Genomic DNA, 18,598 nt, shown 5'->3' with positions numbered 1-18,598 from the left:
ATTCACTCTCCTCCCTTTTTTGTCGATTATTTCCTGGAAAACACTACTCCACTTACAATAGCTAAGTCATTTTAGTTTCAAGATTATTACATATACACTTTTTATCATTCGCCTAGTGTTGTTGATAAAATCTGGAGAAATTTGAACTTCAACCTAAAGCTACGTAACCCATTTAGTTCGTAAAGCACATTTCTACTGCACCATCCTTCTATGCGTATATGTTTGCTATGTAAAACTGTTTTCCTAAACGAAAAAATATTTATTACAATATTATTGCAATATATACTGCTTATACAATGCTGTAAGGTAGATGAATGGAACAAATGTACATGTGGCGGGGTTTGCTGAGAATAATGGTGTGAGATGGTGAGAGAACGGGAGAGCTTACCATTCCATTACTATTATCAGTTTTTCATCATTTGTTTTCATGAATAATCTCTGTTTTACCATTTGCGTTATTCTGGTGCATAATGATATTTCAAGACAAAAGACAAACATCGACTTTTATAGATATAGATAAATTTATTATTTTTCACGTGAGGCCAGAGTTTATATTTATATCTTTATTGATACAGATTACAAAAGAGATTACACAATTATATTGCTTTTTTTACATATATAGGCAACGTTGGTCACAAATGCAATCATTAATACTGATATTACGGAAGATTTCTTGTGAGTACCAAGCAAAATGTAGGTGACTGAATTAAGATATTATTGACTATTATTTTCATGATATAAACAACGGTATTGACACCAACTGCAGGTCTATGAATCGAGAAAGCAATGGTTGTAAATGAATGGAGAGGACATTAACGATAAAGACAGAGCAACAATTGACGTGTATGATCTGAGAGAAAAATACCAGCATATGACTTTTGAAGAACGCCTTGGATATGAATCTGATTGGAGAGAATACAAACTGTATATAAATGCGATAGATATCAAGGGTATATGGATGGAGAATACAACAATTTTATACGTATTGATACGACAGCCGTACTGTTTCAATAGTCATGGCACCATGGTATATGAATTAGGAAGACACCAGTGGTCTTTGAACTGAAGGACACCGTTCAGTGAAATGGTAGCAACAGTATATGAAAGAAGCTACCAACCGTATATGAATAGAGACAAGAGATATGGTAAATGAATTGAGATGACAGTGGTGGTATGACAATTAAAAAGATAGCAGTGGTAAACGAATTAGTTTCTTGTCGCCGTTTCGCAATAACTGAAGGTTACCGGCTGAATTTCTATGTCATGCGATATATGGTATTAATAAAACTTAAAATCTCGAATATGTTGATTAAATATATTAAGTAAAAACAATAAGAATAAAGAAAAATAGAGAAACGTATTGGGCAATATAAAGAAGAAAATATTTTTTTTAAATGGTGAGAAGAAGAGAGGGAAGAGACTGATTGTAATAAATCAGATGATAAGTAAAAATATATATGCTGTGAGATATAATTTTTTTTTTTTAATGAGTTAAGGGAAATAACTCAAAAGGGTAAATGACCCGAAGTTAAGCGGCGATTTACTGAATGTCGTACACATGTACAAGAAAAAGGAAAAAATTAATTATTCAATGAAATTTTTCTTCCCAGTTGGAGACAAGAGAAAAAAAGAATTTAGCAGCAATTGTTGCAAAGTCTCAATGAAAAAAAGGAAATCATTTGAAGAAATTAATTTTAATATTTCAAAGTTAATTGACTTCTCTATAGAAGAGAAAAAACCCCAGTTATCTGTAGGCAAGAATAGATATCTTTTGGCTTATCAAAAACCATAAATTTAGTGCATTTTTTTTTCATGAAGAAAAGGTGTACCGGATAAATTTTGGTCACTGTAACTAGCATAATGTATTATTACAGAACTATGTCACATAGTTGGCCTGTATGTGCAAACAAAGATTAATTTTCAATATTTACTTCTACAAAAAGTGAGATGATGTTTCCTTTTAACATTATCATTAATTTCAAGGCAGCGAGCTGGCAGAATCGTTAGCACGCCGGACGAAATGCTAAACGGCATTTCGTCTGCCGCTACGCTCTGAGTTCAAATTCCGCCGAGGTCGACTTTGCCTCTCAGGGTCGACAAATTAAGTACTAGTTTCTTGAAAATGTCTCCATTTCCTTTGAGAGATACAAGCAATTGCCGCTAATCGTTGGTTTTCTTTATCCAACAAGGAAATAAATTGTTTGCATACATCACCGCTTAACTCGTAACATCTATAATGTGGGGTCTATAAAAATATTCACACCACCCACCCATGTATCACTGCATGAAATTTGTGTATAAAAGGGATTCTTTTTGCAAGTATTCAGCAACTTCCCAAATGTAAGCGTAGGACTCCTGCCAAAGAAAGAATTATTAAATACATGAAAGAAATGGCTATTAAATTATTAAATACATGAATGAAATGGCTATTAAATTATTAAATACATGAATGAAATGGCTATTAAATTATTAAATACATGAATGAAATTAACTGAAATTACTTAACACCTAATTGTTTTCTTTACCATATCCTTTGCAATGTTTTATTCATTTTAACTAATATCAAGATTAAAATAGCGATAATATATAGATTCCATATAGTTTTACTTAAATTTCTTAACTCAATGGTCACCTACTGGTTACTGTATGTTCCCGACTAAATATTATTTAATAAGAGTAAATTTCATTGGTACACTGCTGAATATGTTTATCTAAATTGAGAGAAACATTTACCTACCATTAACTCTAATGCAATATATCCAGAAGTTTAGATATGCAATATGTCAAGATAATAGCGTTACTCGAGATATAAAAATTTCTAGCGTAACGACAAAAATGTTTCACTCCTTTCAATACTGAAGTCTGCTAATCAGATTCATCCACACATGTGCAGTTCAGTACTCTGTAAGTTTCCAGTGTAGGTTAATGAAAGAAATCATCTGATACTTATCCAAATATTCATTAGCATATCAATGATCTTCGAAACAGTTTTCAGAAAAGTGTTAAAATAACTAAAAATTTGAACGACAAATATTTATCCCTGATATTTAGTCAAGGCTTGGTTGAAGCACATAAAAGTAAGTGAGAAAAAATGTTGCTATACTTACACAGTCAGGTATTATATTTGGTTCAATTTTCTTGATCAGTCGAACTAATCGAACTATGTTGATTACTGATTGACTGGTTATTGCATCTTTTAAAATGTGAATGACGCACAACAAACCACTTTTATAAAAATTATCTCTTTACATGAAAAAGGAGGAGAAATATGTGAATAAATATAGATCTTACAAAAAATATGATTTCTAACAAAATTTCTTAGCAACATTCAATTATTTCAGTGACATGGACATAGCATTTTTTGACATTGTGTGTAGAAGTTCCGTAAAAATTTTTTCAATATTTACTCCAACAAAAAATGAGACATTATTATTAGTTTTAAGGCGGAGAGCTGGCAGAATCGTTAGCACGCCGGACGAAATGCTAGCGACATTTTGTCTGCCGCCGCGTTCTGAGTTCAAATTCCGCCGAGGTCAACTTTGCTTTTCATCCTTCCGGGGTCGATAAATTAAGTACCAGTTGAGTACTGGGGGTCGACTTAATCGACTAGACCCCCTCCTCCAAAATTCCAGACTTTGTGCCTATAGTAGAAAGGATTGTTATAAGTTTTAAGGCAACGAGCTGGTAGAAACGTTAACATGCCGAGCAAAATGCTTAGCGGCATTTCGTCTGTCTTTACGTTCTGAGTTCAAATTCTGCCGAGGTTGACTTTGCCTTTCATCCTTTCAGAGACGATAAATTAAGTGTCTGTGAAACACTGGGGTCGATGTAATCCACTTATCCCCTCCCCTAAAATGGCTGCTCTTGTGGCAAAATTTGAAGCCATTCTTCTTCTTCTTCTTCTTCTTCTTCTTCTTCTTCTTCTTAGTAGTAGTAGTAGTAGTAGTAGTAGTAGTTGTTGTTGTTGCAGTAAGCAGCGGGCTAACAGAATCCTTAGCGTGCTGGGTTAAATGCTTAACGGCATTGCGTCCATTTGCCCCCTCTGGGTTCATATTCTGCCATGGTCAACTTTGTCTTTCATCCCTTCTGGGCCTATAAATTAAGTGCTAGTGAAACTGGGGTCGATGTAATCGTCTAGTTCACACTCCCAAATTTTTCATGCCTTGTGCCTTTAGTAGAAAGGCTTATTATTATTATTATTATTATTATTATTATTATTATTATTATTATTATTATTGCTATATTTATTGCTTAATAGATTAATATATAATGTCAGTCAGGCGGACAAATTGACAGGTAGATACATAACTGAGTGCAAAACATTTAATGTAGAGCGCAAAGGAAATCAATTAAAATGATTGTGGTTATGAACTGAAGAAAGGATAGGCTTTATGCCTAACGTTAACTGAATCTGTTCAAGGCAAAGTATTGACTACTTCAAAATTTAATTAACTGAAATTCCATGTGTAATAAGAAGATGAAAATATTAAGTGAGGGACTGATATACATTATTTACATTATTTACATTTGACGGATATTTGTCCTCAACTTGTTTGTTGTTAACACAACGTTTCGGCTGATACACCCCTCCAGCCTTCATCAGGTGTCTTGGGGAAATTTCGAACCTGGGTTCTCCTTCCTAATATCATATTTGAATCTGATCTATGGACTTCATAATAGTAACTCTGGACATGTTTCAATATAGTTAGACCTGCTTAGAGAAACAAAGATATTTTCAGAACTAAGAGTATTGAATAACTATATCTTTAAAAAAATGTACACCTATTGGGGTGACAATTCAGTATAATGACTGAGGCAAAGTACCTAGGGACGCCATCCAAATGACACACAATACATAACTTCCAATATATTTAATTATACTTGCAAAGAATTTCGCTTAATTGTAATATTCCTTAAAATGGATAGAAAAGAGAAGCTCAATGGATAAAGTTAGTGACAATTGGTCTGGCAAAGATTTGAAACAGCAAGAAACAAGCATAAATAGGCAAGTAAACACTCACAGACACGGCTAGAGAGTCTTATAGTGAGCCATATGGACAAACTGATAAATAATGAAGTAGACGAGGTTCGTATACTTAGGCATATCCATCATTTTTCTATGTGACACCGCGTATAATTCATATATCAGCTACATTCTGCAATTGGTATATCGGTTTCCTTGCATGTGTATCTTGTATATATATCATACCTACATCTGCCACATTAAATGTAATCTTTCTATGTTCTTTTATGGGGTCGTATAACTGCCTTTGCAATCAATTAATATTCTCACTTACCTTGAGTGTATGGCAATTTTTTTATTGAACTGCTCGTTTTGACGGGTTCTTAGCATATTACTTAGATTTAAAACATCGCCACATGATGGATAATTTTCATCCACCCATATGGTAACCAGGAAGTGATTGATCTCATATTCTTCCATCCTCGACTGTAATATGAAAACAGAAATAATGAACATAATGTGAATCAAAGCCAAAAGAAAATGTTTAGGTTATATTTTCTGGATTGATTAAGTCGCATTTGTTAGAGTTTGATTAAAACCGAATAGATTAAACCGCATTTGTTAGAGTTTGATTAAAACCGAATAGATTAAACCGCATTTGTTAGAGAATGAGAGGAATGAAAGGCCAATGATAATAGAGTTATAGGCAGTTGTAAGTTGTGATTACCAATCAGTTTATTGAATGCAACATAGCAGTTCAATAACATAAGTTTACTAGATTATTATCTTTATCATTAATAATAATAATGATGATGATGAAAATAATAATAATAATAATAATAATAATAATTATAATATCAGCTGTGGAGCACTGAATACTGGGTTTAGTGTCCAGCGCAGGATAGCCCACTGAAACTTCTAAGGGGAGCAGGGCCTCTTTTAGTCTTTTTATACAAGCCCTTCTAGAGATGGAGTCTCGATAAAAAATACTGGTGGTTGCGGCACCTTATCAAAACTTTCCTCTGCATGAGAGTAATGGGTAATAGAAGTAACCTAAACAACAGTGTAAATGAGGACAGAACTACAAGTGACGGAATTTCGCCCGGCAGGTGCCGTGTGAGTGGGCAACACAGGCTCGGTCGTCATTATACGTTTGCTGGAACAAAATGGTCTAAGACGATGAATATAGACGTCATGGAATGTTATTTGTTTAATAGACCCACTGATAATGAAGGGAGCCCCATCAGAGGATATAGAAAAAGGATGCATAAATTATGGATGGAGAAGCAGGGGTCAAACATTACGGAACAGAGACTTTGTGACCATGCAAAAGCAATGAAATGAAAGGATGGCTGACAGTACTAGAGCTTGATGAGATTAGGAGGTGGGTGATGACCAAAAACATGGGGAGCGATGCAGAAATAGATACAAAGAATGCTGACGATGCTGCACTTAATGAGAGTAACCGAGAGAAGTATAATGTCTCAAGCCCTGAATGTAGAGAAAAACTAAATAATGAAGACAAGAGAATGATTGAAGACATTACTAGTATCATTGAGAAAAACCTGGATATGGAAATAAATGGATTCGGGAATGTAGATAGAAATTTGCTCAGACAGTGAAACCTTAAGGTGAATAAAATACTGAAAGAAATCAAGACAAGTAATTATAACCGGAACGAATAGATTGATTAAAGCCGGCATCATCTATATAGGAAATGCAGTAGGCCTCGAACCGAACCGTAAATGTGGGAAAGAAGGAAAAGAACGTTGGTGGAAAAGAAGAATAAAATAATCAATGAACGAACTACGAAAACATATCAACATCTTGTAACGAAAGAAAAAACAAAAGTGAAATCAAGAGGGAAAAGAAATATGAGAAACTAAAGCATAGATATAGGATAAAGAAAAAGGGACTAAATGAAGTGCTTGAAGAGCTGGAATTAAGATTGCAGGCTAAAGCAACAAAGCTCAACAGATATGACGAAATAATTGAACAATATAAAATAAACAGATCGTTCCAACGGGACAGAAAAGGGATTTATCAACAACTGAATGGAAAGGTTTACAGCAGTGAGAAACCAGACGCTGAAGAAAGTAAAAGGTCTTAGAGTAACATCTGGGATAATGAAAGAAGGCATAACAAAGTTGCTAAATGGTTGAAGGAATTAAGGTCGGAAAAATATGAAGTGAAACAGCACTATTAGAATAACGACTGAAATGGTAACCGGACAGACAACAAGGATCCCAAACTGGAAGTGCCCAGGACTAGATGGAGAGCAAGGATATTGGCTGGAAAATTTCCCAGCACTACACAGAAGAGTAGCTACGTAAATGGATAAAATGATCAACAACGGTGTACAAATCCCAAAGTGGTTGACCAGAGGTAAAACAATTTTTTGCCAAAAGGGTCCCAGCAAAGGCAATGCAGTGGATAATTACCGGTCTGTCACCTGTTTGCCCCTGGTGCGGACGCAGATGACAGGAATAATGTCTAATTATGTGCGTAACTTCATGGAAGTGAATGACAAACTGCCAGTGGAGCAGAAAGGGTGCAGAAGGAAAAGCTGAGAGACAAAGAACCAACTTCTGATAAATAGAATGGTACTGAGCGACTGCAAGAAAAGACTTACTAATCTGGGCATGGCATGGATTGAGTATACGAAAGTGTTTGACATGGTCCCCCATTCCTGGATTTTAGAAAGTTTTGAACTGGTACAGCTGTCTGATAACATATCAAATTATATTAGGAGGTCAATGAAAAACTGGAATAAAGAGTTAATTTCATGTGGAAACTTTTTGGTGACGAGTAACATCAAGAGAGGCATATTTCAAGGAGATGGCCTACCATCATTGCTGTTTGTGATTTGTATGATACCCTTCACATAGATGCTATGGAAAGTGGCATCGGGATACACCTTTAAAGGGGAGGAAAATTAAATCATCTGTTATATATATGGATGATTTAAACATCGTTATTCAAAATCTACTTTGCATGTTGATAAGAGTTGATCTTTTTGGCAGGATCGTGGTGAGCTGCAGGAATGCGTCGAGTTCTGAAGCTATTTTTGGCATGGTTTCTGCGGCTAGATGACATTCTTAACGCCAACCACTTTATAGAAAGTAATGTGTGCTACTTTCTTGCCAGTAGTATTAGTGAGGCTTCCATGTAACTTACAAAATATCAAAGAACAGAAGAAAATGGAAAGAAAAATGCTGCCACTAATTCATAGTGCAGACTGTTGCCATTTTTTCAGAGTTGTGTATATCTATAAGTTTTAACTGTTGGTTAGTTATTTTTCTGCATCTTTTAGGCGTAGGCGTGGCAAGTAGCTTGCTTAACAATCACGTGTTCATTCCCACTGTGTGGCACCTTGGGCAAGTGTCTTCTACTATAGCCTCGGGCCGACCAAAGCCCTGTGATTGGACTTGGTAGACGGAAACTGAAAGAAGCCCGTGGTATATATGTATATATATATATGTATGTGTGTGTATATGTTTGTGTGTCTGTGTTTGTCTCCCCATCATCGCTTGACAACCGATGGTGGTGTGTTTACGTCCCCGTAACTTAGCGGTTCGGCAAAAGAGACCGATAAAATAAGTACTAGGCATCCAAAGAATAAGTCCTGGGGGTCGATTTGCTAGACTAAAGGCAGTGCTCCAGCATGACCGCAGTCAAATGACTGACACAAGTAAGTAAAAGAGTATTCATATATTTATCATTATAGGATTTGCTCTTTGTTTATTTTCATCTCCACATTACGGTTATCTATATTTCTAGATTAATATATTTGACAAAATTCTCCTTCAGAGATACAATTCATCTGTTTCATTGAGATATATATATATGAAATTGATTAAGATGTATATCCTTCTCTGGCGAACCTTCACATCAATATCTGTCATATTCCAGGTAAATGGTTGTCATTACCTGAAATCTCTGGTGTATGATTATAATAGTTGTTATTTTTTCGTATTTCGTAATGCTGGAATAACATCCAGGGTATGAAAGTTCACAATTCTGGCTTGCTTCTAGTTATATTCATTATTTCCTAAGACTGTGGTACCGAATATAATACTCTTGGTTGTTTCTCCCAAACATCAATATATTCTACCGCCACATAACTTAACCTGTTTCATTGCATGATTTTTCATGGCTTTCTCCACGTCAACAAAAATCATTTTTTGTGTTGTTATCATGACTGAACAAACTATAATAGAATATAATACAAATTGGAATGTAAGATATTGTTTTCATTATGCTATAATTTTCTCTTTAAAAGTGGAATCATATTATAAAATTCTAAAAAACTAAAAAACTTACCATTTTCTTGTTGTGGAACCTAACCTTTAAAGTACTGCATATACATATACCTTTGTCCTCAACACTAACTAGTTCTAGGAGATACTGCCCAAGTTTAACAGATTCATTTAGTGTCCTTGGCAAGTAATTAGGTGGATCCTATGTGGAGAAAAAGAAATAATATTAATATCAGTTAATATGTTATATGGTAAGTATGTACATTTGACGGACATATTTAGAACCAAAGTTGGGAAATGTTTAATGCGGTAAAATTCTACATTATATAGCTGACTGAACAGCTCCTTAACAAGTCAAGTCGGTAATATTAATTTGGTATACAAAAAAACTCCTCTCATATAACATACTCACACCTCACCCCACACCAATCAGACCATTATAAGAAATCAGGTATTACTTTTTTAAAAAATTGTAATTTTTAATGGTTAATTAGATACCAGAAAATGTTTATAAATAGTACCAGAAAATATTTATAAATACCAATATTTTCATATTGTAGCAATAGTATGGGATTGACATAACTGTATGCAGGTATAACTTGAAGTGAATTAAGTCAATATCATGTTGGAAAGGAAAGCACCTGACGATTCGAGCAATGTACTTCTTCAGAAAAGAGAAAAGAGGGGTGCCTCCTTTCTGATTGAGACAGTTAAATACGGTATATACCTTTCTCTGTAACAGGAATTCTCCCTCTAGCCATAACTTTCTATTTTTCTGGTAGATCTGAATATTTGCAATCATTAAATCAGAGAACATTTTATACTGTCTCAATCAGAAAGGAGGCACAACTCTTTTCTCTTTTCTGAAGAAGTACATTGTCCGAAACGTCAGACGCTTTCCTTTCTAACGTGATATCGACTTAATTCACTTCAAGATATACCTTCATACAGTTATGTCAATCTCATACTATTGCAACAAAATGAAAATATTGGTATTTGACAAAGGAGTATTTTATCTTTTTTTACTTCGAAGTGTATCACTCTTGCCTGCTTTATCTACGTGGTTTCCTCTCCTATAATTTCATCAATATATTTTCGAATTTCATTTTACTTTTATGATTAGAATCTTGTAAAAATTTTCTGCTAGATGTGTTTTTTGTTTCTTTTTTCTTAGTTTCTGCATTGCACTGCATTTTTAATTTTTTCGTTTGTAGTGAATTTTTTCTCATATCCCCCCTTTCTCTCTCTCTCTCTCTCTCTCTCTCTCTCTCTCTCTCACTCACTCACTCTTTCCCAAGTTTCTCTCTGCCCTATTTTGCTAAAAGCACATCTTCTGCGACCCAGACAGCGACTGATTGTCTCACTATCACTTTCAATAACTTAAGAGGAAAAGTTGTTTATAATAACCTCGCTCCTCGTTATGAACATTTTCATTTTTGACAGCCAAAACTTTATCCTCAGAAGAAGTAGAACTATGTACCCTTATTTGTTACCTCACAATTATTGCTTCAGAACGTCCACTAAAATAATATCATTACACGTTTCCCCTGCCGACTGTGTATTGCATGTGAACAGTTAAGTTACTGTTCTTTCATTTATATTCCTTTCTCATTTTTTGGATCAGTATCATACTGAATAGACACGCCTATGCAACTTGCGTTTATGGATCTTCGTCTAAGCCTTAGTCTATCAATACCGGTTGACACGAAATTCTGGTAATATTCCAAAAATCTTGCTACTACATCCAACAGAACAACAATATGAACAGCAATGACAACATCACACACACACACACAAACACACACACACACACACACACACCACACACACACACACACACACACACACACACATACACACACACCTACGTGGAGATTATACCACATATTTCTCCTAAATGTTCTGGACAGAGACACATTACACCCTACATCTAAATAATTGATTCCAGACTTTTTATTTTCTTTGAATAATACCATTGAAAAGATTATTCAGTGCTGATATAACAACCTGGTCACTTTCACCTATACAATTATGCAATAAATTTACAGCATGGTTATGGACGAGTTATCCTCTGTCTTTATTTATAAGTAATAAACTACAGAAGCTAATGTACACGATAGACATGGCATAATCTAATGATATCTAAAGTTCAATGCACATAAAAATGTAGCTAAAACCCCATCACAAATGATACAATTTCACTTTAGAATCAAAACATAGCTGGACAGTTATTTCCCTTCTACATATCTTGAATACCATTTTATAGGAAACAGTAAAACTACTAAGCACAAGCATTTTACATTGCATCCAAAATTAAAGCCGTTCAAACAATCGGCAATGATTCGTTCAGCGATATCCTACTACCAAGTAATTTACAGATAACTTATAATACCTCTTTGTCTCTTCTATTGTACTACAAGAAGTTCTGTTCTCCTTAATTTAATATCCTTCAACCCCTCTCCGCTCGTTCTCCTTTAAATGCATCTATATTTCTGCATTTATTGTGTGAAATATGTAGTGTGTCAAGCAGTGTTTCACATTCTAAACGCGCAAAACCCTTCGCCCAGTCCTTTCACTTTTCGGAGTACTTGCAAAGACCATTGGTTCTATTCATTCTTCTATAATTAAATTATAAGAAAACAAGATATTTGTTGTACTGCCCTTGCAAGTAGACTGGTTTTAAAAGGTCTTTAAAGCCAAAAGTGTGATACAATCTACTGTACAGCAAGGTATCTGTTGCCGTAATTTACGTTTCTCAATTAATTTATTTTTTCAGTAATTGCAAGGTAAAAGAAGATAAAAATTGCTACTGTTATTCCAAATCACTTCACTGTGATTCCAATAATTCTGTGCACTCCTAGTACTGAGTATTCTAAGACGATGGAGGTGTGTGGCCTACTAATTCTTTTATATGGACATGGTTTTGATTCCAGACCCGGGTGGATTTTGGCCCCAGAGCTAAGGCAATTCATTTCCGATTGATCAAGTCTACACAACAGAAAATGAGTTACGTCTGATGGAGAGTGGTTTCTTGTTGACTGTTTACCCAAAATATTGAAAATGCAAGACATCAAAAGTATCTAAGATCCACAGCCCATTGTAGAAATCTCTGAGTTGTAATTAAATGTTTCTAATTTTGACACAAGGGCAGACATTTTTAGGCGAAAAGTTAAATCATTAGAAAGACACCAGTACTTGACTAGTACTTTATTTTATCGGCTCCGAGAATATCGAAGGCAAAGTTAATTTCAGTGATGTTTGAATACAGAATATAAAAGCAAGAACAAATGCCATTAATCAGTTTGTCCGATATGCTAACGATCTGCTTGTTCACCTCCTTCATCATCATCATCGTTTAAAGTCCGCCTTCCATGCTTGCATGGGTTGGACGATTTGACTGAGGACTGGCGATCCAGATAGCTATACCAGGCTCCAAATCTGATTTGGCAGAGTTTCTACAGTTGGATGCTCTTCCTAACGCCAACCACTCCGAGAGTGTAGTGGGTGCGTTTACGTGCCACCGGCACGAAGACCAGTCAGGCGGTACTGGCAACGGCCACGCTCAAAATGGTGTATTTTACGTGCCACCTGCACAGGAGCCAGTCCAGCTGCACTGGCAACGATCTCGCTCCTTATTTACTGTAATTAACTGTAATTAAATCACAATGATTTATTCCGTTTGGTGTAATTTAATGTCTTTCATTTACTCTAGTTGCTGCTATTAATGGAGCACTTGTGATGTGATATAAAATATTCAGCTTTTAGCGGCACAGCCTATCAACAAATATTTATCTCAAAAAACGGGAGTCTCTTAAAAGTGAGCGCTAACAAACCGGGACAGCGTGCACGCCCTTTGTTCTTTGTTACCGCTTTAATTTCAGTTTGTATTTATAATGTCCAGTTTTACTGCCCTCTCGACATACTACTGCTGTTATTTATTCTGATGTTTGATATTACAATTTTTTTCATAACATTTAGAAGAGTAATATGGGGACACACAACTCTACTAACAAAGTCTGATAACTAACAACCTGAAATTCTCCACCTAATATAAAGTTAGTATTAACGATCAAGCCATCAGAATTCAATTTGGACAGTGTCTCTAGAAAGAAACTACTGCTGGAATTATTAGAATTTGGACAATAAATTAGAAACAATGATAGTCATTGATAACTTTAAATAATGTGAAAACAAAACATTTATAGACTTACTCCACTTGGATCTAAGAATGCTACGATATTGAGATAACCTTTGTTGATCAGGCATTTCAGGAAATACGCTGCTTTACCTTCCCTTGGTGTTTCCGTAACAAGAAATTCACTTTCACATGAAGGACCCTATATACATAACAAAACAAAGATAATTATAAAACATAGAAACCAAGCAAAGAAAAGTTAGAACTATTATGGCCTCATGTTGTATTATGTCTTACTGCGACAAAGTACCTTTTTTTATGAGAGAAACATCTTCCTAAATTCTCAAGTGTAGCACTAACATACGCACACACATACAATACAGAGTGATACAAACACATACGAGCTTACACCCACGCACACATACACGTATGTGTGTGTATATATGCATATATATGCATATATATATAATTAATCAAAGGACATACTATGTATAGTTACCTGCTGGAAATAACAGTCAAACTCTTATTTGAATCGCCATAATACACTGATAATAACTACAGAGATCAACCGTCCGAAGTGAAACTGGCTGAGACAATCTTTCAGCATAATTCAAGTATTTTGACTCACGTGGACTGGTTTCTGGACTGTATTTTAGCGATTTAAATAAGAATTTTGACACTTATTTCCAGCAGGTGTACATACTTAGTATGTCCTTTGATTAATGTTAATCTTTCAACTATTTAATGCCTTTTTGGGGCCTGCAATCGCCCATATCTATTCTGTAGTCATTTTTAAATTGTTATACTATACAATAATAGAGTCAATAATATCTTCGCAAATATTTTCTCCTGAATTATTTGCTCCGTATATATATATATATATATATATATATATATATATATATATATATATATAAGCAATGTTAATTCTCTAAATGAAGTATTAACAGTAACTGCACGATAAAGTGTAGTATATTGCCACTTAAGTGTGGCTGACCCCTAGGGGTGGATGTTACTGTTGCTTTTAGCCCCAGGAGGACATCTCCTCCAGCTGGCTTATCGACACACGACTGTGTCCTGTTTGCCAAGGGAGTTATCCCTCTCACCACGGCCAGCAGCACGAACGTATCCGGATTTCAGGGTTATTTCCCTTCGTCGGCGTTCGACAGCCGATGACCTTGGTGAGAGAGAAAAACCTGGCAAATCTTATATCTTCTTTTCCAGTGGCATTCTTCACTGATATTGAAAAGGTGAAAACAAGCAATGTTAATTCTCTAAATGAAGTATTAACAGTAACATCCACCCCTAGGGGTCAGCCACACTTAAGTGGCAATATACTACACTATATATATATATATATATATATATATATATATATATATATATATATATATATATATATATATATATATATATATATATGTGTGTGTGTATATATATCCAAAGAAACAGACTCGTATTGTGCATGGATAAATGACCCATGTTTGTAACAGGAATATGTATATAAATTATACAAATACATCACACCGTCTTCGACAGGCAAAGTGATAGTAGCATGAAAGAGTTTTATATATGCACTGATATGACCATAACTTATCACCTGAATCAACGGAGATTTGCCAAATCTCTATATTTGAAATTGTTCTACTCTCAGAAAATAATATTAAAGCGAAACAACTGATGATTTAGGTATTAAAGATTGTTGGAATATTTAATGACGATGCTTTTAGATGAAAAGAAGAAAGGTTAATGAGGGATATATTTGAGATGATTATGTTAAACTCAATAATGCTGTAAATGATAGGAGTGAATGAAGCTTTATTTTTGTTACCTATACTGATTCACTGTAGCCAGGAACTATTTTCTTCAAGTAAAATAGTATCAATAAAAAGAGGAATTCGAAATAGAGGTAAAGTATAATTTTTTAAACGGTATGTTATTATATACGTTTTAATTTTATTTAACTATTGTCTGATTTACCATCATACGGAAGGAAAAATATCAATAAACGAAGGAGGAGGAAAGCTAAACTTATGCAGGATAGAAGCGACTGTTGAAATATTAAAAGAAAAATAATAAAAAATGCCGAAGTAATTTACTTACATCAATGAATACTCCGTTCATATCGAAATTAGCTAACTCATCTATTTATGAAAAAAAACAAACAAAGTGAAACGATTATTTTCTAGAAAATGAACATAGAACATGATAAATATCTGTATTATTGAATTTCATAAAATAGATTTTTAGAGTTATTATACATTACAAGGACCGGTTTGAAACAGAACAGAGGTAAGCATGCTGATCGTCGCTATACGTGTAACATGTTAGAATTTATTCAGTTATAAAATATAGTCTCAATGTATTAGGCTTTGCTGAAAATGTTTTAGCCACGATGTTATTTAAAAGCAAATCTGAATACTGATAAATATAAGATATTATTTCATCAGAGACGTAGAAAATATTTCTTTGATCCTGTTTATAGCAAGCCCGACATAACACTGAACATATTTGTCTTAGTAAAAAGATAAATGGTAAAATTCTGCTCTGAAAGTAGAAAGTGTAGGACTTCTCTTTGGATGGTACATTGTGCAAATTTTATCTCGAACAATTACTAGGGATCTTGGTATTCTTGACGCTAAAGATCACGTCGTTACTTGTTACCAGAATATATCATTACAGATTTTAATAAAAACCCCAGCAAACTGGTTAGCCTATACATCAACGATTTCTCCTTTGGTGCATCATCACAAACATACTACTCTTCTCTTACAAGAACAGAGACGTGTGACGAGAACGCATGGCGGTTTCATAAAGTGCATCACTTGTTACTAACTATGGCTTAAAAACGTCATTGCTATGTGTTTTGAGGGTTCAAAATGGTTCAATGTCCAAAATCTTCTATGTTGTACTTGCTTATATTATGATGCTAAAACACTAGAAACGTAGCGACAATGTTCTAAATCTGTCAAAACTTTGCACAGGATGTTCTCAGGATTCGATGTGAGCACTGACTGAAAAGTTGATTGGAAAAGTCAGAAGATTATTGATTTACAGAAGAAATTAAAATTAAACATCTATGGAAATTAACTGGGAATATAGGGAGGAAAACTATATTACTATCACATTAAGTCGTCTACAATTTATAACAAATGATAGAATTGTACATATTAATAATTTGTGCTGTAAAACTGTTCAGGTGGTTATCTGGCACAATCTTTAACGCATTCAGGTTTCACATGTCACTGAAGTCAACTTTGCCTTTCAACATTTTCGGATTCGTAAAAAGAAAGTACCAGTCCCATCAATGTAGTTCACTTGCTCTCCTCCCGTCAAAATTGCCTAACGTTTCTTTTCGTCAAATTCTCATTTCGGTAGAATTACCATTCTATACGTACATGTGTCAAGTCAACTAACAATATCTATATATTTACTGTCTGTACAATTTTGAAAAGTTAATGTTTCTTTACCGAAATGCGTGTTAACAGTTTCGTGAATGTACATGTATAAAAATATTTATAAGGTCCTGGTAATAAAGAATGTTTTAGATAACATTGATATATTAATAAAAATGTACTTATACATTTCTATCGAACACTAATATATTTTACTTATGATAAAAGTATGTACTAAAAGTTAATGAAAATTTTCCACATTAAAATAATAGTAAAAATACAATTGACAGTAATGAGACTGTGATTACTATATTTCATACCGGTGAATAGAGGAGAGATGTTTTGTTGGTGCATTATGTTAAGAATTGTTTACATAATAGTTACATAGAACAATTCCAGAGTAATGTAAGTGAAATAAAATGACTAAATAATTAGTAAATTAATGTCCATACATACACACACACACACACACACACACACACATATCTACTTCATATAACTATTTTTTTAAACACCCAACGACAATAACCCATACCACCTGTACAATATATTTTTTGAAACACTCAAGGGTAATAACCCATTTCATTGCTTATGTTCGATTGCTTTGAATATTGATTTTTTGTGTGTCCAATTTCTAATTTTTGCAGACAATATCACTTTTTTACTTTATTTGATGCGTGAGTTGAACTCATGTCTGGAAACCTCGTGATATACTTAGATTGTTGAAAACAATCGATAATAAGGCCCATCCAATGGACCGTTCTATCTACTACATATTACTAATATTTAATTTAAACAACCCAAAGGAACTAACCCATACCACCTGCAGTTTTTAGCGAAGCGATCAATATTTGATTCTCACGATCAGCTGACCTAATTCTGTATTTCACTACTTACAGTTTTCAACTGCTAAACATTATTATTGCACTTGCTTAATTTGAATCACTTCATTCATACATTTTTATACATACATACTTTTTTGAATGCCCATTACTCCGATAATTCTGCATTTTTACAGTTACACTTTCTCCATGACAGTACATAAAATTTTTTTCCACAACGTATTTGTAGTGGTTTCATGCAGGCATAGCGTGGATTCGATCCTCGATTGCCAAATTTCACTTAGCACTTCAACAGTGCTTTTCTCACGGTAAAATAATAGTTTTTCTGTGAACGACAACCTCTCTCGACAACCTCTTTCGCCAACCTCCGGAAAACCTCTCGCCAAGCCAACCTCCGACAACCTCTCTCGCCAATATCCGACCTCTCTCGCCAACCTTCGACAACCTCTCTCGCCAACCTCCGAAAACCTCTCTCGTCAACCTCCTGCAATCTTTCCCTCCTCCAGCTGACAGTTTTTGTACTTTTTCGTGATGGAAAATACAATTTTGTATCAGTTATAACGAAATTGTTTTCTTATATCAGAGTAATAAGGCGTTTCAATAGAACATCTTTACCCCACGGGAATTACCGGGTACACCAGGTAGTAAGAAATAAGTGGAAAATTTACCGGTGAGTGTGTTAAATGTTAGGCACAAAAAGAAAATGACTCTCCCCAGACACAACATCATAATTTAACATAATTCATAAAAAATGGCATAACATCCTAACGTAGAGAGAAACAATTTTTCCTCAAAACCACAATGTTTTCTTAAAATTCTACTGAAAAACTAGTAAGAAAAAGTTTTTAAATTCTATTGAAAATCTAGTAAAAATCTTGAAATTTCTTGTGGAAAATTGCATCATTAAATGTAGATTAATTTCGCATGAAGTAGTGTTTGAATGATTTGCTTGAGTGATGAACATCAGGAATATTACGAACCAAGTTCCAGTTATGAGCTGCCAT

At 34.4% G+C, this 18,598-nt stretch overlaps 1 protein-coding gene across 2 annotated transcripts in view; it reads right to left on the bottom strand.

The window, feature by feature from the left end:
• Positions 1–502: 502 nt before the first annotated feature.
• Positions 503–18,598, bottom strand: part of LOC106874640 (uncharacterized) — a 182,045-nt gene continuing 163,949 nt past the window's right edge. For both annotated transcript variants that reach the window (XM_089363154.1, XM_089363153.1), the window contains 6 exons: positions 15,461–15,501; positions 13,434–13,559; positions 9,287–9,424; positions 5,298–5,449; positions 3,108–3,243; positions 503–2,355 (listed from right to left, as the gene is read on the bottom strand). In XM_089363154.1, coding sequence (XP_089219280.1) covers positions 2,278–2,355; positions 3,108–3,243; positions 5,298–5,449; positions 9,287–9,424; positions 13,434–13,559; positions 15,461–15,501 — 671 coding nt within the window. In that variant the 3' untranslated portion in view covers positions 503–2,277. The remainder of the gene's footprint in view (positions 2,356–3,107; positions 3,244–5,297; positions 5,450–9,286; positions 9,425–13,433; positions 13,560–15,460; positions 15,502–18,598) is intronic.

The sequence above is a fragment of the Octopus bimaculoides genome, chromosome 14, assembly GCF_046866305.1.
Source record: "Octopus bimaculoides isolate indiv1 chromosome 14, ASM4686630v1, whole genome shotgun sequence".
NCBI classification, from domain to species: domain Eukaryota; kingdom Metazoa; phylum Mollusca; class Cephalopoda; order Octopoda; family Octopodidae; genus Octopus; species Octopus bimaculoides.
This window is presented reverse-complemented; position numbering and strand designations above follow the sequence as displayed.